General features: G+C 45.8%; 1 protein-coding gene across 1 annotated transcript; it reads left to right on the top strand.

Moving 5' to 3' along the window:
• The first annotated feature begins 3,817 nt into the window (after nt 1-3,817).
• On the top strand, nt 3,818-23,254 carry GBX1 (gastrulation brain homeobox 1). The gene is made up of 2 exons (XM_025380957.1): nt 3,818-4,352; nt 22,701-23,254. Exons 1-2 carry the CDS (start codon nt 3,818-3,820, stop codon nt 23,252-23,254), a joined length of 1,089 nt encoding a protein of 362 aa, XP_025236742.1.
• Nucleotides 23,255-23,843: the final 589 nt, after the last annotated feature.

Below are 23,843 nucleotides of genomic sequence, written 5' to 3'. Positions count from 1 at the left end.
GCCAACATGGTGAAACCCCGTCTCTACTAAAAATACAAAACTTAGCTGGGCATGGTGGTGGGCACCTGTAATCAGAGCTACTTGGGAGGCTGAGGCAAGAGAATCGCTTGAATCCGGAAGGCGGAGGTTGCAGTGAGCCAAGATCGTGCCATTGCACTCCAGCCTGGGCAACAGAGCAAGATTCCATCTCAAAAAAAAAAAAAGTATGAACTTCCTGTGCCAGCTTGAGTAGAGAATCCACTTTACTGAGTATAGTTCTAAGCAATAAGCTCTTGGCATGAACTAGGTGACATATATCTTGAAGATCATAGGGTTATTTTATTCATTTATTTTTTGAGATGGAATTTCCCCTTTGTTGCCCAGGCTGGAGTGCAGTGGCGCGATCTCGGCTCACTGCAACCTCCACCTCCAACCTCCACCTCCCAGGTTCAAGCGATTCTCCTGCCTCAGCCTCCCAAGTAGCTAGGATTACAGGCATGCGCCACTATGCCCAGCAGATTTTGTATTTTTAGTAGAGATGGGGTTTCACTATGTTGGCCAGGCTAATCTCAAACTCCTGACCTCAGGTGATCCACCCACCTCGGCCTCCCAAAGTGCTGGGGTTACAGGCATGAACCACCGTGCCCAGCCCAGAGGGTCTTTAAAACATTTTTTAGAGGTCTCCCTCTGTCACCCAATCTGGAGTACATGGTGCAATTATGACTCACTCTAACCTCCAACTCTTGGGCTCAAGCAATCCTCCTGCCTCTGCCTCCCAAGTAGCTGGAGCTACAAGTGTGTGCCACCATGATTGGCTAATACAATCAGAGGGTCTTTTAACCTTGAGTCCTTGACATACCAGAATGTGACAGGCTTCTTAAAGTGTCCTTTTATTGAAGGGACTGGTAGAAGAGTGATGTTTCAATATATATCCTTTTGAGCTTTTGGAATTTGGTACTATGTGATTTTATTACCTATGCAATAAATGAATGCAATTACTTTTAAAAATGGCTCTTCCTTCATGCCTTACTTGGCTGATCCTGTAACTGCTCATACAGGTTTAATTTCAGTTTTGTAGCCCAAAGTTGCCTCAATAATTTGTCAAGTCAATAAGCCTCTGTTATGTATCCACCACCGATAAGCCCTCTCACTTTAAAAATACAATATATTTTTGAAGCTTGGTCTTCCATGTTGGTCTGGTAAAGTGCTTGGTTAATTTAGCAAAGGGGTGTTCCGAAGAGTATCTTTAGACAAGTCCTTTAGTAGTGAGTTGGAGTTAAGCTAAGGCACCTCTTCTTTCTCCATTGTGACATCTTACCACCAGACTTGTTTCTTAGAAATTGCACTGGTTGAATGTGGAGCCCAAGATAGATCAAGACTGCATGGAAATGACATTCTTCTCTGTTCATCTCTCTGATGAATTGTCAGTTAAGGCATAACCAAAAAAATCCTTTCTTGAGTCCTGCCCGCCTCCTCAGTCCACCCTGGTGACAGTGTCTTTGAAGGTACTGATTTAAGGCCGGGCGCGGTGGCTCACGCCTGTAATCCCAGCACTTTGGGAGGCCGAGGCGGGCGGATCACGAGGTCAGGAGATCGAGACCATCCTGGCTAACACGGTGAAACCCCGTCTCTACTAAAATATACAAAAAACTAGCCGGGCGAGGTGGCGGCGCCTGTAGTCCCAGCTACTCGGGAGGCTGAGGCAGGAGAATGGCGGGAACCCGGGAGGCGGAGCTTGCAGTGAGCTGAGATCCGGCCACTGCACTCCCGCCTGGGCGACAGAGCGAGACTCCATCTAAAAAAAAAAAAAAAAAGAAGAAGGTACTGATTTAAATACATCAGCCTGACATTAACAGTGTTCACTAGGCTAACACAACACTCCTAATTTGGAACAAATGTCACTGAGACCCAGAGTTCCCTCCTGCCCTGCTCTGTCTTGGCCAGGCAATCCTGGAATTTGTGTAGGTTTTTGTCCTCCCTGGAGCCAAATCACTTCCCCTATCTAGACTGCATCTTCCTAAACTTGCCTGGCTTTGCTGTTATTAATTTTAATATTAATTTTAACCAGCTTGGCTCTACCTAGCCTTACCTGAATAACAATTTCCTTGTGACCAGATGATACTCACTGTAGCTGGCCAGCCTTGCCCTGTGTCCTGAAGCTTGGGTCACTCTTCTGTTGACTTGCCTGTCTTGTCTCTTTCTTGCCCACTAACCTGAGGTGGCTATCAAGTCAAAGTGTCTGTGACTTTTGCCTCTAGATTGACAACTCTACCGCTGGGAATTGGGAGGAGGAGGAGGACGGTAAAAGGCGCCACCATTTCTGTGTCTCAGAAGGGGGGAGGTGAGAGTCATCTGCAATTAGCGGATAATTAGCGCTACTGACCCTTGGGGCTCATCAGCGCTCCTGGGGCCAGCCCCCAGCAATCAGCCAGGGCAGGTCGGGAGTGTCAGGCCCAGGAATGAATAGGGCTCATCAGCGGCGCTGGAGCTGGGGAGCCAATCAGGGAAAATTAATAGCAGAAGAGAGGGAGAGAGAGCGAGGGAGGGAGACAAGAGATAGACAGACAGACAAGAGATACAGATAAAGGAGAGAAATGAGAAAAATCGAGTAACAGAGACTGGGATAAGGAGTAAGAGATGGGAAAGAAATAATCAGAGAGGAATAGGAATAGAAACGAGGACGGGAAAGGGAAGAGGAGTGGGAGGAAGAAAAAGAATGTAAAGGATGGGAGAAAGATGGAGGGAAAAGGTCAGAGGAATGGTAAGTACTTGGCATAGTGTGAGCACTCAAGGAAATTACCCAGAGGCAAGAGAAAGGGACTAGGGGAAGTTGGAGATGGAGGAGGAGGAGGGAAATGAGGAAGAAGGTGAAGAGCCAATGCCAAGAGAATAGAGACCAGAGGCCAGAGTGCCAATGGGGCAGACAGGAGGAAAGGGGCCCCATAAGAGTAGCGCTAAGCCATAGCACCGGGCGGGCGCAGCGCGCCCCCTGTCGGCCCCGCCTCGCCTCCCTCAGCCCCGCGCTCTCGCTGGAGGGGGCGGCGGCCGTGCTGTCCTGCTAGTCGCGCCCGGGCTTGCTCTGGGGACCGCCACAACGTCCGCTCCACGGGCGGGGGAGGGGTGTCGGAGCTGGGAGGCACGCCGGGGAATGACTCGCGGCCCGACGGAGGGCCGCGGCCTGGAGCAGAGGGGCGTTGTGGTTCGGCGCCGCTGCCTGTCCCTGCTGGTGCGCCCTCTCCGCCTGCCGCCCGGTGTCCCATCCACGCTTGGCCCCGCCGCCCCGTCGGAGCCTGGGCCACCTCTCGCTTGCCCTCCGAGCCGGGCCGAGCTCGGGCCGGGTGGGCTGAGTTGGGGGTGGACTGGGTGGAGGGAAGGGGACCGGCCCAGCAGCTGCCGCCGCCTTCTCGTCGGCCGCAAACTTTCACAAAGCGGCGTGTCCGGCCTCATCAATCTCCATTAATAATAGTTGGTTGGGCCGCGGGGGGCGGGTGGGGGTCCCGGGCCGGCCGGCCAGGCCGCTGGGAACGGGTACTGCGGAGGGAGCGGGAGCCGGGCGCGGCGGCGGCGGGCGGAGGGAGGAAGTGAAGCGTAATTTGAGGAAGATGGATGAGTCCGGAGGGCGACACCCCCAGCCCGCCCGCTCGCCCGCCCCCTCCCTCCTTATGAGAGAGAGGGAGCGCGGCGCCGGAGCCACACTGCGCCGAGCCCGCGCCCCGCCGCCACCTCGGCCCAGGAACCAGGGAGCGAGCCCTGCGTGTCCGTGCGGGGCGCCCGAGCCGCGGGGCGCAAGGAGGCGCCCGGAGGGGAGCGCCCCGGGGCGGCCGCAGCTCCGAGCAAGATGCAGCGGGCCGGAGGCGGTGGTGCCCCCGGGGGCAACGGCGGGGGCGGCGGCGGGGGCCCGGGCACTGCCTTCTCCATCGACTCCCTGATCGGGCCGCCGCCGCCGCGCTCCGGCCACTTGCTGTACACCGGCTACCCCATGTTCATGCCCTATCGGCCGCTCGTCCTACCGCAGGCGCTGGCCCCCGCGCCGCTGCCCGCTGGTCTCCCGCCCCTCGCCCCGCTAGCCTCCTTCGCCGGCCGCCTTACCAACACCTTCTGCGCGGGGCTGGGTCAGGCTGTGCCCTCGATGGTGGCGCTGACCACTGCGCTGCCCAGCTTCGCGGAGCCGCCCGACGCTTTCTATGGACCCCCAGAGCTCGCTGCCGCCGCTGCCGCCGCCGCCACTGCCGCCCGAAACAACCCTGAACCAGGCGGCCGACGCCCAGAGGGTGGACTGGAAGCCGATGAGCTGCTGCCGGCCCGCGAGAAAGTGGCAGAGCCCCCACCGCCTCCGCCTCCGCACTTCTCAGAGACTTTTCCAAGTCTGCCCGGTAAGTGCTAGGGCCGACCAGGGCGGGCGGGAGGCCGGTTCACCTGGAAATTCCAGACAGGAACCTGCTCGGAACCTCGGCACCTGCCTGGAACCTGGAAGTCCCATACCTTTAGATCGCGCGCAGGTTCTGACTCTAATTCAGTTCCAAATACAGCTTCTTTAGATCCCAGAATCCCCGCCCTGCTCTGTCCCCACAGCCCTGAAGGCTAACCAAAGACTTTTCAGTGCTCCCTTCACATTAGTGCCTTTCCCTCAGCATCCTAGCCATCAAGCCTTGGCCCTGGCTCCTTTTCAGAATTCCTTCATTTTTTTTTTTTTGTCTCCTCTGCCAGGGGTAGACAAGCTACAAGGATGGGATTTCCGGGGGCACCAAGATGGGAGTATGTTGGAGCAGCTGTCAGTTCAGGCACGTTCTGGCTTCTAAGGAGATCATACTGACCCTAAAGGCTCAAAGGATAAGAATAGGCTCTGTGGATGCAGGGGCAAAATGTGTGGGGGTAGGGGGGCGGGAGGGGATGGGGGTCTTAAAGCCCTGACTTATGAATTGGCAGATTCAGAGCTAAGCCTTGAAGAACTGAGTAGAGGACCAAAGAGAACACTAGCTACGGGAGGCCTAGCACACGCTGGACAAGTGCTGGCTAGGAGACCAAGAGAGAGGCTACAGGATGGGCTGAGTTGGGTGTGGCCCAAAGATCTAGGGTGCAGAACCCAGCTAAGATTCAGCCGACAGATAATTCAAGGGCCCTGGACCCTCCATGAATGGTGCCTCTCCATAGAGGCAGGGTGTATTAAACTGAACCTTGTTTAGAGTCAATTCAATTAGAGCCCTCCTGACCTCTCTATTGGCCCTTAATTCCTAGAAGCCAGATAAGCTTTCTTCTGGCTAGATAGATTCAGGTGTTCTGAGTTCAAAAGCTTATACAATTTACTGGGCCCTATTTAAGAAAAATAGGGACCACTTGCAAGTGTGGGGACTCTGATGCTTCAACATCTTTAGCATCAGAATGGAACCGTTTCTGCTCAACCATTCATTGCATCCAGCTTAGAGGTGGAAATGACCCCAGTAGGTCTGGGAGCTGACTTGAACAGAGACAAGAAAGGAATGCAAGAGTCCTTTTGTCCTTTGCCAGCAGAGGTAATTCTTGATTATCAGTTTTTGGGCCCTTTCTGACATTGTCGAAAGGGTTAATCACTCTTTCAGACCCCAAGGGCTACCATAGGGCCTGTCTTCCTATTCTTTTCTCCTTTTGCCCTGGCATTTTGCTTTTGGGGATTCAGCTGTTGTTTTCTTTTTTGTACCTGGTTGGATCAGGAAGACCCAGTAACTGAAGTCAGAATAGCATCCTCTAAGGGGGATCATAAGGAAAAGATAGAGCAGCAACTGGAAGGTGGAAAAAAATGTCCACAAGATAAAAGGGCCCAGGGTGGGAGCCTGGAAGCCAGCATAATGATCTTAAGAAAAAAAAGATTAGTATGATTGTCAGAATAGGATGGTCCTAAGGCAGAAAAGAGAGCAAGGCAGGCCATCAAAGAGATGGCTTTGGAGGAGCTAGGGCCTGAAGGTGTAACCAGACATATATAGAAAGAGATGAGCTGAAAAGAGAGGATGGAGAGGGGATCTCTTGGTAGTGGGGACATAGGAGAATATGCCCAAACCAGGACAACAAGCAATTCGTCCCACCCTTTCAGGTCTGCTCAGTTCTTATTTCGACCTAAATGTATAATGGCGGCTTTTTTCTGGATCATATAGTATATTGGCTATAAAAACAGACATTGAGAAAGAGAGGAATAAGCAGAGAAAAAACAGAAGAGAAATATTGATGAAACAAAAATAGAGGAAAGGACCGGGGGAAGAGTTGTATACTGGGAATATACAAAGAGAACATGAAGAAGGAGAGGGTTCTCTGCTGGAAAAGGGACTATGGACTGGGCCAAATGAAAAGTGAACTGTATTACTGGACCACAAGTGTGAGTGCGTGTGTGTGTGTAAGAGTTCTGTCATGAGAGGATTTGGGGGTAATTAAATAAAAATACTAGGGGAATAAGGAAAAGTTTCAACACTAGAAGTAATTTTCTTTAAAGGGTTTTTAATACTGAGAGTGATGAGAAACTGGAACTTATATAAAATGATGACAGAGCTTCAACATCTGAGGAAAATGTTGAAAGAAAAAAAAAAAGAGGGAAATTTGTGTTGTTCGTGGAGTAAAGGCAAGGAATCTTTTTGCCAAGAATGATGGAAAGGAGAACTTAAACAGAGGAAGAATTTTGAAAAAGTGCTGGAATAAAGGTAATCACTCATGCTGGAAGGAGATAAAGGGTTTATAGTGGGGCGGCTGGGACATAGTAGTAAGGAGCAGAGACTTCAGAAGAAACATTCAAAGAGCATGAGGAATGAGAGTTCCTATCTGTGACTGCTGCTTCTGTCACTCTCAGTAAACATGCTTCCAACTCTTCCTGGCCAAGTCATTCATATCCACCTTCCCAATCTTGAGTTTTTCCTGAAATCATTGAGAAAAGAAAATGCAATTCCAGAAATGAGAGACATAAAATCAATTGGGGGACTGATGACACATGACCCAGGCTGAAAATGGTTGGAAAACAAATACTCTGTTTTGGGAATTGTATTAAAGTATTTGGAGTGAAATGACAGAGCTCTCTGCTGTGAATAATGGGATTGAAACCTCAACATTAGAAGAGTTTGGAGAAATAATGCAATCTTTAGAAAGAGGAGAAATTGTTTTCCTTGTGTGAATGAGTGACAATGGTCTGAAATGATTATTTTACATTTCTTTAGTGTTTTACAACTACTAGCCCGTTTAAATAAAATCATAGTATAGATAGGCCAGTTTGGAGAATGATTAGTATTTTCTTTGGGAATTAAAGGGAGTATTTTTTTAAATTTGTTGAGAGTTAAGACAGGTACCATTCTCTACTAGACTTGAGGAAGGATAAAAGGAACTTTGTTATGATTTGATTGCAGGAGTAGAAGCTAAGCTATATTAGCAGATGAAAAGAAATACGATATATAGAAGTAATTGGGTAGAAAGTTATTGAAAATGGTAGATTGAAAAGAATCCCAAGTTTGGAATGTGGGAAGCAGTGGGGAAAATTGAGATAATGTCTTTAGTAAGAGCGATAAAGAGAATTCTGAACTGTTAGGAAAGATTAAAGTATGACTCAATAGAAGAGCCCAAAGTAGTGCTGGCCATATGCAAGCCATATATGGCATTAAAAAATTTTTATTAGCCACATTAAAAAGATAAAAATAGGTAAAATTAATTTTAATTATTTAACTCAAGATGTCCAAAATATTATTTCAACATTAATCAATATTAATATTTTTAATGAGATAATTTTATATTCTCTTTTCATATTAAGCCTCCAAAATCCAGTGTTATTTTAGACTTCCAGCACATCTCCATTTGGACTACCCATGTTTCAGTTGGTCAGTAGCCACAGGTGAACAGTGGTGACCATATTCAACATGACGGATCTAGAGAGTTTTAAGAACAGAGTTATGTGAAAGTGATGGAAGAAAAGGAGCTTTGAATTGGATAATGGGTCCTCAGTGTTTTAGGAATAATGGAGAGAAGACAGCAGGAAGCTCTAAATGACAGGAGAGAACAGAATTCTGCCTTAGGTGGGATGGGCAGAGATGATCTCGTGTGTCTGAAGGTTGTGTGAGCTCTGCCTGAGAGTAATCAAAGCTAACTTGCTGTGTGCAAGATGTGGTGCAGATATGCATCACAGCAACAATGGGTGAAAAGGATGCTATGTGCTGGGGAAATGATGAAAAGAGCTGTGAATGTGGAGAAATGCAGAAAGCCAGGCGCAGTGGCTCACGCCTGTAATCCCACCACTTTGGGAGGCCGAGATGAGCGGATCACCTGAGGTTGGGAGTTTGAGACCGGCCTGACCAACATGGAGAAACCCCGTCTCTACTAAAAATACAAAATTAGCTGGGCATGGTGGCGCATGCCTGTGGTCCCAGCTACTCAGGAGGCTGAGGCAGGAGAATTGCTTGAACCCAGGAGGCGGATGTTGCAGTGAGCCGAGATTGCACCATTGCACTCCAGCCCAGAAGGCAACAAGAGCAAAACTCCATCTCAAAAAAAAAAAAAAAAAAAAGGCAAAAGAAAACTTTGAGTTGGTGGTGTCTAGAGCTATTATTCACTCAGGGGAAAAAAAAAGATTGGATTGCCTGAATGCAAAAGCTTAGGAAGTGAGGAATGGTAGCTACTCCATATATATTTGTTAGATGGATGACAAAAATGTAGTGAGAGATTGACATGAAAATTAATACCAGTACTGGGCATGGTGAAGAAAACATTTGTAGTTTAAGGTTATATAGAAGATATGGGAATATAATGGGACAAACTTGAGACATGTTGATGTAGTAAACATTGTTTTTTTAAACTAAGCATAAAAAGGTTTGCTAATTTCTGAATAGAGGTTGGCAATAATAATTGAAATCATACAAGGAGACCAGGGAGACTTCGTAGGAGCCTAGTATTCAAGTGCTGATTACTGTGAGCTAAGCATCTGATGGTAGCTAGGGAACATTTGGATGACCATCAATTAATTTCTGAATAGGTATCCCCTATGATTGTCAAGATATGGTATTTACTTATGAGAGGAAAACAGAAAATGATAGTATGACGTGGAATTAGAGAATTATGTTGTTGGAAACAAGAGGGAGATTTTTGGGGGAAGTGATGGAGATCCGGAGTATGTTTTCCTAGAACTTTTGAGCATACAGTGAGAGTGATTGCTACATTGACACTTATAGAAAGGCAAATACTGCATTAACTTAATGTGATTGATGGAACATTTGTTTAGGAGTTGTGACACATGGGTTCAATTCTCACCTTTGTCACTCATTAGTTGTATAATTTCGACAAGTCACTTAGTTCAATTCAGGGAACATTTATTGTGTGTCTATTACAGACTTGGTATATTTGAGACATAGTGGGAGATTCAAAGTCATGTGACTTCTCTAGGCTTTGGTTTCCTCAGCTGGGCCAAAAGTTTTGGTTCAGATGATTTTTAATGTTCCTTTCAATTCTCTAGGCCTCAAGTGTTTAAAGTAGAGCTCTCAACCTGGACTCCACAGACCTTTCATCAGGGAATCTGTTGGCTATGGGTGGGAGAAAATTTATACCTTTATTTTTTATCACTTCAGTCATGAATATAGGCCAAAAATCATAGTTGTTTCAGCAGTGCATGATGTTTTTGTCACTGAAAGAAATCACAGATAGTTTGATATAAATTTACAGTCTTTGGAGGAACCTTGTTTAATGAATAAAGAAACATGATTATATCACAAATTCTGTTTTAAACTATATTTTAATATACTTGGCTTCAAATGTAATACTATGTATTTTATGTTGTACATCTAAAAGCATTATTCTAGAAAGTGTTCATAGGCTTTACCAGACTGACAAAGGACTTAAGGGCACAAAAGGGTGAAGAACCCCCTGGATCAGAGACAGACCTCAGGAGTGACAACAGGAAAATTTTATTAGGAGGATTAGAATCAGAGTCTGAGATGCCCTGTGCCATAGTGAAAGTAACCCTTCAGGGGGTTGGCAGAGAGAAAAAGAGTCTCTAAGGTGGCACATGTAAATATGGAGATATATATAACAGATGATTAGGAGGATTCTTACACTTGGAGTGGCAGGCATGAGTAGACTGTACTGGGAATAATGCAGAGAGGCAATATTTGGTATAATGGGGGAAATATTTTAATTGGAAAGAAGGAAGAACATGCATTGTGAGCAAAGTGCTTTGCATTGACAGAAATGTTACAACAGGAAGCAAGAATTCTGCCTGGGAAGTAATAGGAAAAGAAAAGTAATGGGAAAAAAGAAACTGATTTGGAATTAGGAAATAGAAAAGAGAGAAGTAATTGAGTAGATGTACAAAAAGAGAGAGATTTAAACAGGAATGATGAGAAGGAAATAATTTGGTGGGAAGAAGGAACATTTGTTTAGAGGGAATGGGGAAATGCCCTGTGCTGGGGTAGGAAAGAAACTTTGTATCTGAAGCAGTGAAAAGGACAGAGCTCTCTATGCAAGGTAGTGCTCATAGCCAACAAAAGGTCTGGATTAGGAGTAGTAAAAAAGAAGCGGGAAATTTTTATTGGAAGTCTGATCTTGTTGGGAGAAAGTTATCAGCTTAGAGTAATGTGGGTGAAATGTTGATGTGCTAGGACTAATTGAGAGAAAGGGTGATAGGGAGAAGAGACGCTTGCATTTGGTGCTATAGAGGAGTGGCCCACACAAGTTGAATTAAGGTGTAGTAGAAAGAGACAGGTGCCGCAAGCAGTGTCTTCACTGGCCATTATAGAAGGGAAAGCAATGATCCTTATGTGATGAAAAGAATTTGTATTAGAAGTAGAGGGGCTATAGGAACTCAGATGAGGGTTATAAGCAAAAGGCACTATTCAAAATATGAGGACTGGGAGGAAGAGGAAAATACTTCTGACTGGGGGTAGTGGGAGGCAGATGTCTTGACTGAATTATGGAGAAGATGGTATTATAATAGAAGTAATGGAGAAAACAACTCTGTAGTGGGGACGGTGGGAGGAGAAGTAATGCAGAGGTGTCTTCATTGAGGGAAGGAGATGTAATTACCCTGAGTGTGAAGGTAAGAAGTGCTTTGTGCTGCAATGAATAACTATTCTATGAATTATGTGTGGACACTACAAGTACATAAACTGATTAGCCTAAGCAAAGGAAGTGTCTTAGCTTCCTCATCAGTAAAATTAGGGGTTTGAATTAGGTGATCTCTAAGATTCCTTCCAGCTCTACAATTCTGTTTTTATCTATAAGGATATCTTTATTAATGAATTGTTTCTTTTAAAAAAGAAAGGCATCCTGAGCAAAGGGCCTGAGGAAACTCTATACTTTTCGGTGGTGAGTTGTAGTCATGGAGGATAAGGAGGTAGCAAGGTAAGATACATGCATCTTGAGGTGAGATCAGGGCTGGTCTTTAGGTGGAAAAGGCTTGTCTTCTGGGATTGGGGAGGGCATACCTGAGCTGTGACTGTGTATAGCTGTCACATTAAATGAGAGAGAGAAACATTTGATAAAGATGGTAGATTTTGTATAGGCCAAATAGAGTGGGGATCAGTTGGGACCAACTTTAACTGGTGAGGAAGGAAGCAGTGGAAAAGAAGAGAAGCTGTGTCGTAAAATTGGTTCCTAGCCTTCTATATTGTTTCTATATCTGGAACAATATTAATGATAGGCTGACATTAGAATTCAGTCTCGTCCCAGTGTGGTGGCTCATACCTGTAATCTCAGCTCTTTTGGAGGCCGAGATGGATCACTTGAGTCCAAGAGTTTGAGATCAGCCTGGGTAACATAGTGAGACCTTGTCTCTACCAAAAGAAATTTGCCAGGTATGGTGGTATGTATCTCTAGTCTCAGCTACTCAGAAGGCTGAGATAGGAGGATTGCTGGAACCTGAGAGGTTGAGGCTTGAGGCTGCAGTGAGATGTGATTGCACCACCTCACTCCAGCCTGCACAACAGACAGAGCAAGACCTTGTCTCAAAAAACAAAAATTCAGTCTCTGCCTGGCTGCAGTGGCTCATGGCTGTAATCCCAGCACTTTGGGAGGCTGCGGTGGGCCAATCACTTGAGTCTAGGAGTTCGAGACCAGCCTGGGCAACATGGCAAAATCCTGTCTCTACAAAAAATTAGCTAGCAGTGGTGATGCACACCTGTGGTCCCAGCCACACAGGAGGCTGAGGTAAGAGGATCCCTTGAGCCTGGGAGGTGGAGGTTGCACTGAACCGAGATCATGCCACTGCACTCCTGCCTGGGTAACAGAGTGAGACCCGTCTTAAAAAAAAAAAAAAAAAAATCAGACTCTTTTTTTACATTAAATGTTAACAAAGAGATGAGGTGTAGTGCAAAGAAACAAGCATGGGCTTTGGTCAGGAAAGCTGGGTACAAATGTTGGTGGTGCACTTTCTTTGTAATCTATAGAAAGTACTCACCTCTACAGTCTGTTTCCTCACCAGCAAAATAAGGACAGTAATATTTACCTCACAGGGTTAAGGATTAAATGCACAGATATTTGTGCAGCATCATGAAAGTAATAGATGCTCAAGAAATTATCCTTATTGTCCTTGCCTTGGAAATACGTGGGGAGCTTTCCTGGGAATTAAGTTGGGAAAGATCCTTTTACTAGGAATGGTGTAGGATAGGTGACACTCTATGTACTGAAAAGGACAAATATTTCTACAAGTGATGATAGAGTAGTTCTGTGTTCTGAGAACTGATTATTCAGGGACTGCCAGGAAAGAACATTGTACTGAAGCTAATAGAGGTAGATTTCACATGTCTTTGGCTCTTTCTCCCTCTTTTCGGTTTCCGTGTCTCACATTTTGGTGTACTCTGTAAATCCCAAGGCTGCTGAAAACCCCTTTACTGTGCCTCACTGGGGCCTGTTCTCCCTTTCTCCATTAAAAGAAAAAAAAAAAAAAAACTCTTCTTTTTGCTTTATCAAAAAATGTCTATTCCCTCATATGTTTCATCTCAATTTGATGTTAAAATCAAAGCCACTGGATTAAACTAATTCACACTCGAGTGGATTGAGATTTTTAAAAGTCCAAATGAATTTCAAACTGGTGGAATCTTACGTGGTATTACTGTGAATAATTTTAGGTAATATGGAAACATTAGCGTGGAGGGAGAGTTGTGGGAGTGGGGTGGAGAGGCTTACTTTCCCTGGAGTCGTGTGACCATTGTCTCTTCTGGTTACAGCACTGTATTTAGTCAGAACTCTGGGTTGGTAGTGATAGTGGCTCAGCTTTCAGCTAAAATGGGGATTTATTGCTTTCTGTAACTACAAAATACCTGAGTGGATTCAGAAATGCAAGTAGTGTTGTGAGGTCTTTCTTTTTCGCTCCCAGCCTGGCTCCTCTTTCTGTCTTCAACTCATTCTCTCCTTAAGACAGCTTCCTTAATTTAGCTAGAGGTAAGAGAAGGCACAAGCACATGCAGTTCTAAATTTTTGTAATCCCAGGTTAGGACCTGAGTGGATTCTAGTGTATATAAAACCCTGGGATGACTGATTCACTAGCTTGAGCCATGGCCCCAGGGAGATAGCATGTTGCAATTGGTCAGAACCAAGTCACATGCCCACCTTTAGTCAGGAAAGTAGATAAATGCTGTTAACAGTCCCACCAAGTAGTGGGTAGTGTAGCGGGGAAGCAGTACCTAAAGGAAGTGGGTACTGCTACTGAGCAAAAGGGGGAAGGTATGCTGGGGAGACGAAAACAACCCAAGACGGATGTCTGCCTCAACCAGAAAGAAGGAAAAGAATGGGCCTTCAGCTCTCTTTCAGTATTAGGAAGAAATACTGAAAGGAAATCCTTTGTTTCCCCACTGGCTAGCTAAATAGTGATAAAGAGATCCTGGCAGTGAAGCTCTGAAGAGAGTTCTGTAACGAGGAAGGCAGAGAGAGAGATGAAGATAGTAGAAAAATTTCCAACCCTCAGTGAGGCTTTCTCTTTGCTCTGATACATATACGAGAAAGAGCTCTACGAGGAATGAGAGAGAAAGCTGTAAACTAGAAGCTAGAGAACATTGGATGTTTTTTTTTGTTTGTTTGTTTTTGAGATGGAGTCTCACTCTGTTGCCCAGGCTGGAGTGCAGTGGCGCAATCTTGGCTCACCGCAAGCCTCCCGAGTAGCTGGGACTACAGGCATGTGCCACCATGCCCGGCTAATTTTTGTATTTTTAGTAGAGACAGGGTTTCACTGTGTTGGCCAGGCTGGTCTTAAATTCCTGACCTCATGATCTGCCCGCCTCAGCCTCCCAAAGTGCTGGGATTACAGGCGTTGGTATTAAAACAAAACTTTCTTTACTTTGGCCGTATTATTTTCAAAGTTAGAAAATACACCTTTTTTTTTTTTTTTTTTTTTTGAGACAGAGTCTTGCTCTGTCACCCGGCTGGAGTGCAGTGGTGTGATCTCGGCTCACTGCAACCTCTGCCTCCTGGGTTCAAGCGATTCTCCTGCCTCAGCCTCCTGAGTAGCTAGGATTACAGGCGCGCGCTGCCCTGCCTGGCTAATTTTTGTAGTTTTAGTAGAAACAGCATTTTACCATGTTGGCAAGGCTGGTCTCGAACTCCTGATCTCAAGTGATCCACCCGCCTGAGCCTTCCAAAGTGCTAGGATTACAGGCGTGAGCCCCTGTGCCTAGGCAAAAATACACTTTTAAATAAAGGAAGCACTGACTAGTAAGATTACATCATGCAAACCAATAAGGACAAAAGAATGGGAGAAAGATTTGGTGGGAATTTTGTCTCAGGAATGATAGGAAAAGTAGTTTGTTAAAGGACAGGTGAAGTTTGGTGAGTGAAGTCTCTCTGATGACAATTTTAAGAATCTTCTCTGAGAATGTTAAGGGAAGATATTAACAATTAGGCCAGGACTCTGTGTTAGTAAGTAAAAGGGATGAGATCTTTTTCTTTCTCTCTCTCTTTTTTTTTTTTTTTCTTGAGACAGGGTCTCGCTCTGTCGCCAAGGCTGGAGTGCAGTGATGTGATGTCAGCTTACCGCAACCTCCGCTCCCAGGTTTATGTGATTCTCCCACCTCAGCCTCCAGAGTAGCTGGGATTACAGGCACGAGCCAATGTGCCCAGCTAATTTTTTTGTATTTTTAGTAGAGACAGGGTTTCACCATGTTGGCCAGGCTGGTCTCCAACTCCTGGCCTCAAGTGATCGGCCCATCTTGGCTTCCCGAAGTGCTGGGATTACAGGTGTGAGCCTCTGAGTCTGACCAAAAGGGGTGAGATCTAAACTTGGATTTGATAAGAAGGTTATTTATCTAATGAGACATCTAGGGAGAAGACTTTTACAAGTGGGAGAGGAGGAGAAAATATTTTACTGGAAAGAATGAAAACAGCATTAACTGCAACTTTAGGAGATTAAGATTCTAGACCTGACACTCTGTCCCTCTCTGTGTGACTTAGGAAAACCATTTAATCTGTCCGAAACTCCATTTCTTCACCAGAAAATAAGGTTACTACCTCTCCTAGATCTGCTTTACTTCAATCAGTTGCTCAAAGATAAGATAATAAATGTGAAAAGTTTTTTGAAAAGTTAAAGATCATACAAGGGTGCTCTTAGAAATGGCAATGTTAGTATGCCCTGAAAGGAGGTCTAAACTTAAAATGGTGGGAAATTGCCCTGAACTTGTCGTGAAGCTGGAAGGGGTTCTGGATGACAGTGATGTAAAGAAAATTGTGTTGATTTGGAGTAAAGAATGCTAAAGACTCATAGGAAGAGTGGAGAGAGAGAGAGAGAGAAAATGAAAATGAATGTTTCCAATTATACCTAAAATTATAGGCAGGAGTAGGAGCATAACGGATGCATGAAATTCATGAGAATGAGTGAAAAATAAACTGAGAGTGAGCTGGTTGGTTTAAACAATGGAAGAAAGTACTGTTTTTGAAAAGAACAGAGAAATAATTCTGTACAGGGCATGATGAAATGAGGACTTGGAAGTGGGAGTGATGACAAATATGTCTCTTTTTTGAGGAATGACCTGTGTTTCTTCCCACCTTTTGACCTCACCCAAACTGGAACTGGATTCAGGGAGATGAGTAGTTGGCCTGGGAAAATCAGGAGGAGATTCATTGTCCTAAGATGGGCAGGGCAAGAGAGAACCTTTCCTAAGAGTGGTTGGGGCAAGTGTTAGGATAGTTGTTTTTGAAGTAGAAGTCAGAACTGAGGGGCTTCTCTTCTAAGAATACTAAAGATAATTGATTTCCTACAGCGATAACAGCAGGAGCTGCAGTAATAGGGTGAATGAGGGACAGCACAGGGGCTAGATGAGTTCCTGCAGCTGGGAGCCTAAAGTTATTCTCCACTCCCTCTGTGGCTTCTCCTCTTCCTTGGTGCCTCCAACGCAGGCCTCCCTGCCTAGATGGAGTGAGTCTAAGGCATTGTGTTCTTTCTGCTGGAGAACACCTACCATGGATCTTTGGCCCTTGATTTCTTCCCTAGCCTGAACTGACCCATTACCGAGATGGGCCTTCTTTGTGACTCTGGAGCTGCTCCCCTTCCTCTTGGAAGGAATGCCCCATGCAAGCACGTCTCCTGGAGCATGAGTGCTGTTCTCTGGAATGAGATTAATGCCCTTGGCATGAACTCTACAAGTAATCAAGGTTCAAACCTTGTGATTTCTAGTTCTTAGGATAATAGCATCCACCAGGGGAATTCACATGAACTCTGTTTCCTAATGACCAGTCTGTCCTACCATCACTTCCCCTGGCCAGAGGCCAAACCTTTTTTCACAGACTAGACTCAACCATAGGGAACAAGCTGGAAACTCCATATACTCTTCTTATTACCAATAATATCATTCTCATACATAAAGGCCAGAACCTTTCTGTCTGTTTGGCCTACCTACCTAGCACAACAAAATAGTTTACAATTTTAAAATTTTCATTTTGCTGAAGTATTCTCATCAGAACCGTTATTTCATTATTTTCCATAGGAAATTTTTTTCATGCAAACCAACAACTTGCAATTTTCCATGTAAAAAAATTTTTTTTTTTTTTTGAGACGGAGTCTCGCTCTGTCGCCCAGGCTGGCGTGCAGTGGCACCATCTCGGCTCACTGCAAACTCTGCCTCCTGGGTTCATGCCATTCTCCTGCCTCAGCCTCCCGAGTAGCTGGGACGACAGGTGCCCGCCACTACGCCCGGCTAATTTTTTTTATATTTTAGTAGAGACGGGGTTTCACCGTGTTAGCCAGGATGATCTCGATCTCCTGACCTTGTGATCCACCCATCTCGGCCTCCCAAAGTGCTGGGATTACAGGTGTGAGCCACCGCGCCCAGCCAAAATTTTTAATTCTTATTTTATTGATTGTTTTTTGTTCATACCAACCAATTATACTGTCTGCAATTGGAAATTCACTTTGTGTGTGTGTTTTTTTGTTTTTTTTTTTTTGTTGTTGTTGTTTTGAGACAGAGACTCTGTCGCCCAGGCTGGAGTGCAGTGGTGCGATCTCTGCTCACTGCAGTCTCCGCCTCTCGGGTTCAAGCGATACTCCTGCCTCAGCCTCATGAGTAGCTGGAATCACAGGCGCACGCCAACACACCAGACTAATTTTTGTATTTTTAGTAGAGACAGGGTTTCACTATGTTGGCCAGGCTGGTGGTGAACTCCTGACTCGGGTGATCCACCCACCTCAGGCTCCCAAAGTGCTGGGATTACAGGCATGAACCACCATGCCCAGCCAGAAATTTACTTTTATGAACATTGTATCCACCAAGTCCAGTTATTCTAAATCAAATTTTGTAAACAGAAATTTTATCAACGAGATTTGCTTCTTGCCAGGCATGGTGGCTCACACCTGTAATCCCAGCACTTTGGGAAGCCGAGGTGGGAGGTTTGCTTGAGTCCAGGAGTTTGAGACCAGCCTGGGCAACATAGTAGGACCCCAGCTCTGCAAAAAAATAAAAATTAAAAAATTAAAAAAATTAGCCAGCCAGGGTGGTGTGCGCCTGTGACCCAGCTACTCAGGAGGCTGAGGCAGGAGGATCACTTGATACCAGGAGTTCAAGGCTGCGGTGAGCTATGATTGCTCTACTGCATTCCAGTCTGGGTAACATAGCAAGAACCTGTCTCGGAAAAAAAAAAAAAAAAAAAAAATTTGCTTCTTTCAATTTTTAGTTAATAGCAAATTTTTATGTTCAATTTTTATTTTTTTACTATTAATATTCATTATAAATTGGATAAAAGGAAATACTTTTATTTCTTGGCTAATTCCTGAGAAAATAGTTAGCTGTTTTGAAATTTCCACATTGTAAAGGATCACATTCTTTCTCTGCCTGTGTCTTTGGCTACTGCAATCTACAGTGCTGCTTCTCTTGGGGCAGCAAGAGCAAATGGCAGGACCAAAATGTTTTGCTTTGCTTCAAATGTATCTGTATTCTAGGGGGAAAGGTAGATGAGGTGTTTCTGAAAAAGTACCTTTTGCTTTCTTTCCCATAATTTTTCCCGTATTTTCTCTCTCCCTTCTCAAGACTTTTCAGCCCTTTTATTTTATCTGACTCATTTTTTTTGTTGTTGTTATTTCTCTACCCCACTTCTTTCTTTCCCCAGTCTTCTTTCTGCCTTCCTTGGCCTTTCCTTCTCTCTCCCACTCCTTGTTGGTCTTACGCATTGTCCCAGACTCTCCTCTGAGTCATGTGACTGTATTTTCTCCTCTCGTTGCTTTCTTCTATTGTCCCACCCCATTTCGTTCCAAGAGTTACTTATCAGAGTCTTCAATGTCATGATTATAAAGGCTCAGAGAGAAACTCTTGCTCCTGCCGCTCAGCATCCCACTGGGATCAAGTAACCAAGAGAGGTTGTGAACCTGTGCTCCTTGTATGGCTTTAAAAGCAGCACTGAGGGTGGCCGGCTCATGTGTGCTTGATTTTATGGATCTGTCTGAACACAGAGGGATGGATGATATGATCTCAGGAGGGCCCTGCCATATCGGGAACTTGGGAGCCTCATCTCAATCATCATCAATTTAGATTTATTGGACACCCCCTGGGTGCTTGGAGTTGTATTAACTGATTTCATCCTTCAAGCCTCGAAGTCTAGTTTCTGCCTTTTTAGCACTGTTTAACATGTTGTAATATTGGGCTGAGTTTGTAAAAGCCTTTGTTATTCTTTCTGTTATTATTTACTACACACTCTGTTTTTAAAAAATTAAAATAGAGGATTTACTAATGGAATTGTCATTAATTTTTTTAAGCATCCTGTAGATTTTTAAGATCCTATAGATTCCTACTGCATATGAATTCCTCTCCAGCTAATGTGAGATCTGAGGGCATTCTGAAAAGTGGGAAGGATAATATTCATAGGGAGATGTCTTATGCACTGGAGCTGGGTGGGGTGGGGTTGTGGTGATTATCATAGGAGGGGCTTGGGAAAGGAAAGGACAGGGAGGGAAAGAAAGGAGACAGGGAGCACATGCATGAGCATTTGGAAATCATTTCTTTTATTTAGTTAACAGATGCTTATTGAGTGTCTACTCTGTGAAGGTCATGTTCAAGACACTGAAGATATTGCAGTGAATGAGAAATATTCAGAATATCTACCTTCATGAAGCTATAGTCTATTAGGAAGAGACAGCCAGTAAAATAAATGAATAAAATTGGTAACATGGACCAAAGTAACAAATAAATCAAAGAAAGGAGATAGAGAGTATCAGAGAGTATGAATATTAAAAGGATGACCAGGGAAGGTGTCATTGATAAAGACCTGAAGGAGGTAGGGAATAAGCTAGTGCAAAGATCTAGGTGAAGAGTAGTGTATTCCAGACAGAAAGAGGAATCATGGGCCAAGTGGAGTGCGGAGGACAGAAGCTGGGAAACCAGTTAGAAGATGACAATGAACCAGGTCAGAGATAACTGTGGCGTGGGCTAGTTGGAAGCAGGAGATAGGGAGAAAGGATTGGGCTCTGGGGTATTTTTTTTTTTTTCTTTTTTTGAGACAGAGTCTCACTCTGTCACCCAGGCTGGAGTGCAGAGGTGCATCTCGGCTTACTACAAGCTCTGCTTCCCAGGTTCACACCATTCTTCTGCTTCAGCCTCCCAAATAACTGGGACTACAGGCGCCCACCACCATGCCCGGCTAATTTTTTGTATTTTTAGTAGAGACGGGGTTTTACCATGTTAGCCAGGATGGTCTCAATCTCCTGACCTCATGATCTGCCTGCCTCGGCCTCCCAAAGTGCTGGGATTACAGCGTGAGCCACCGCGCCCGCCTGCTCTGGGGGTATTTTAAAGGCAACAGCACTAGCAGGGCTTGCAGGTGGACTGGATGTGGGTTGTGAGAGAGAGGAGTGAAAAGATGGCATCGAGGTTAGGTTTGAACACACGGAGGATGCAGTTGCCAGTAACTGAGATGGGGATGATGTGGACAAAGATGAGAAAGAGCTGGTTTGGGGGAATGATCTGATTGGAGTTCAGTTTGGGCCATGTTAAGTTTGAGTTCTGTGGAAGTGGAAAATAGTGGGAGAAGAGCTCTTAATGAAATGAAGGAGGAAACTAAGGGTGTGAATCTTAGAAAAGACAACATAGATTTGGCTAGGGATGAGATAGAGGAGAAAGAACAGGCTGATGGGAGATATTATGAGGAGCGAATTAGCTACAGACAGGATACAGTACTTATCCAGATGGGACTTGATGCTGGGTGCCAGTGAAGCCTGAGAAAACTAGTAAAGAAGAACGAAAGCCATTGGCTGGTGAAAAGCAACGTACAGGAGTGGCATGGGAAGACTGGGTGAGCCCAAACTGGGGCATGCCGCATGGACTTTGAGAAGGTTAGAAGAAACAGGAAGCACTCCAGAAAGAAAAGGAGAGGGATGAAAATACCTTTGAGGTATGAAGTTGATTGGGATATAGATGGGTGATGTGGAAAAAGGTTGAGAGTTCTGGCCACTAAGGAAAATGTCAGCTGGGCATAGCGGCTCACACCTGTAATCCTAGCACTTTGGGAGGCCAGGGCTAGAGGACTGCATGAGCCCAGAAGTTCAAGACCAGCCTGGGCAACATAGTGAGATCCTGTCTCTACAAAAAATAAACAGAATTAACCAGACATGGTGTGTGCCTGTGGTCCCAGCTACTTGGGAGGCTGAGGGTGGAGGATCACTTAAGCCTGGGAGGTCAAGGCTGCAGTGGGCCAAGATTGTGCACTATACTCCAGCCTTGCTGACAGAGTGAGAGTCTGTCTCAAAAGAAAGAAAGATAGGAAAAGAAAATATCATTGTGGCTCTTGAGGAAAAAGACTAGGTGTAGACTGCACCTGCGAGGGGAAAGGGAACATGGTAGGGGGTGGGGTGGGGTGTGCTGAAGGAGAACACCAGGACGCTCTGACTGCCAGGAGATGTTCTATCTGTGAACACACATACCCTCTTTCCCTAATAAAGCATTTCCCCATGCCCTGAATTTAGTTTACTTGAAGTTGTATTCTCAACCTGAGTCTGCCTATCTTAGGCATATCTGATATGTGGCCGATACAGCGAGATGCATTCCTACATATAAGTTATGCAGGCCTCCTGCCTTTGCACAGTGGACACTTCTGGAAAGGAGCTGACTATTTAGCTTGCAGATTATCCATTTTCTCTTGTTCTTCTGCCTATTGATTGTCTTTTGACTTGTTTCACTGCTTTTTGGTCCTTTGAGCAGAAAATGGAGTTTGTAAAACTCACTGAAAACATGTGTAATGCATATTTGCAGTTCTGATATAAACATCATTGGATACAAAGATTAAAACCAATGGTTTGAATTAAGTTTTAGAATTGTGTGGATTAAAATGTTTATATGCTTGTGATTACAAATAATCAGTATTCTACTGAATCAAATTTTTTTTACCCTTTCCTTCTCTTCGTTTATCCCTGTTGTACTTTTCCCTCTTCCTCCTCCTCCCATATTCCTTCCAGTTCTCCCAGCTGACATCAAGCTTAGGGGCCTCAGGATTCTGAACCTGAGCAGAAAAACAGCTGTTTGTGTTGCTCAGGCATCCTTGGCTGGGGAAAAGGGAAGGTGGGAAAGAGATGGTGTCATTTTAAGGTCAAGGGAAAGGATTGAAAGGGGATCAGGAAGCCTAAGTAAGTGGGAGAAAAAATCTGGCCACACTGAGGGTGCTGCATGGCTGGGAGCCATGGAAATGAGGTTCAGGGACTGCAGATCTAGGGAAGAGGGAGAGGAGGAGACAGAACAGAAGCCATGAGACAGCTCTCGTCAGCTGGACCAGATGAGGACTCCCAGGAGAACAGCAAAGGCTGAGCCTTCCTCTCCCCATCTGTCCTGTCAAGGTCAGTTCTGCATTGCTTCACTCCTCCTCACAGTGGCTCCAGAAGGATCCCAAGCTGGGTCCCATACTGCTTCATTCTGGCCCCTGAGGCTGCGAGGCCTGGCTCTGGAGGGGTGGTATATGACTGCGATGCTGGGCCGTTGGTCTCTAGGTTCCGAGAAAGCTGGGGAGGTGGTGGGTGAGAATGAGATGGGGGTGGTGGGGAAGTTGAGGGGTCATTGTCCATACACTTATTGCCTCCCACACTTTTCCGTAGTGAAATCTGTGCTGGTTAATACCTTTCTTCCCATTTCTTTGTCTTCCCTAAACCTCTTCCCATTCCATATCCTGGACGTACCATCCTTCTGCCTCCTGTCTCCCCCTATCTTCTCCTCTCTATGGCTCTCTTTTTTCCTGCTCTTGTCTCCCAACCCCCCATTTCTGGCCATGGTTCCATGTGCCTCCTCCAAACTCGCTTTTCCTTGCTTCTCCCTCCCCATCCATTGGCTTCTTGCTCCTCACAGCAGAGGGGAAGGTGTACAGCTCAGATGAGGAGAAGCTGGAGGCACCAGCAGGAGACCCAGCAGGCAGCGAACAGGAGGAAGAGGGCTCAGGCGGTGACAGCGAGGACGACGGTTTCCTGGACAGTTCTGCAGGGGGCCCAGGGGCTCTTCTGGGACCTAAACCGAAGCTAAAGGGAAGCCTGGGGACTGGAGCTGAGGAGGGGGCACCGGTGGCAGCAGGGGTCACAGCTCCTGGGGGGAAAAGCCGACGGCGCCGCACAGCATTTACCAGTGAGCAGCTTTTGGAATTGGAGAAGGAATTTCATTGCAAGAAATACCTGAGCTTGACAGAGCGCTCTCAGATCGCCCACGCCCTCAAGCTCAGTGAGGTGCAGGTCAAGATCTGGTTTCAGAATCGACGGGCCAAGTGGAAGCGCATCAAAGCTGGCAATGTGAGCAGCCGTTCTGGGGAGCCTGTAAGAAACCCCAAGATTGTTGTCCCCATACCTGTGCATGTCAACAGGTTTGCTGTGCGGAGCCAGCATCAACAAATGGAGCAGGGGGCCCGGCCCTGAATGGGCGCCCAAGAACTTAGGAAGGCAAGGGATCTGTACCTGAGCCTGCTCTGAGACTGTCAGGGTTCTGTGGACCAGAGGGGCTGCAACTGTGATTCTGCCTTGAGAGGGACTAGTTGGCAATTAACCTAGCCTAGCCCTGCGTGTGTTCCTTCCAGAACCTGAGATGTGAGCACTTGGCCCTGAGCCTGTTCCAGAAACCTTCAGGACTAGGGGCTTCAAGGTTAGAGGGGCTGGGGTTCTAATTGCTGAGGAGCTGTTGAGACTGAGGTGGACTCCTGGGGACGGGGTGGGTTCTAAGATGCCTAGGGCCTGAAGGTTCTGTGGCGAATGCCCTGAAACAGCTTCTGATGGGTGGAGGGATCAGGTGATACCTAGCCAAGTAGATCGCAGCTCCTTATTTATTTGTGTAAATGTGTATATATGGAGCTATCTGTCTCTGTCCGTCTGTCTGCACCCCTGAGAGGGATTGGGAAAGTTGTTTCCTTAATCCTCAGCCAGAGTTCATCTGTCCTGCTGCTTTGGGGTAGGCCCCATCTTGCCTCTCTTTACAAAGAAATGAAATGCAACCATCACTGGCCTCTGTAGA

This window comes from Theropithecus gelada, chromosome 3 (genome assembly GCF_003255815.1).
Source record: "Theropithecus gelada isolate Dixy chromosome 3, Tgel_1.0, whole genome shotgun sequence".
Lineage (NCBI taxonomy): Eukaryota > Metazoa > Chordata > Mammalia > Primates > Cercopithecidae > Theropithecus > Theropithecus gelada.
Note: the sequence above shows the minus strand (reverse complement) of the source record. Positions and strands in the feature narration are given on the sequence as shown.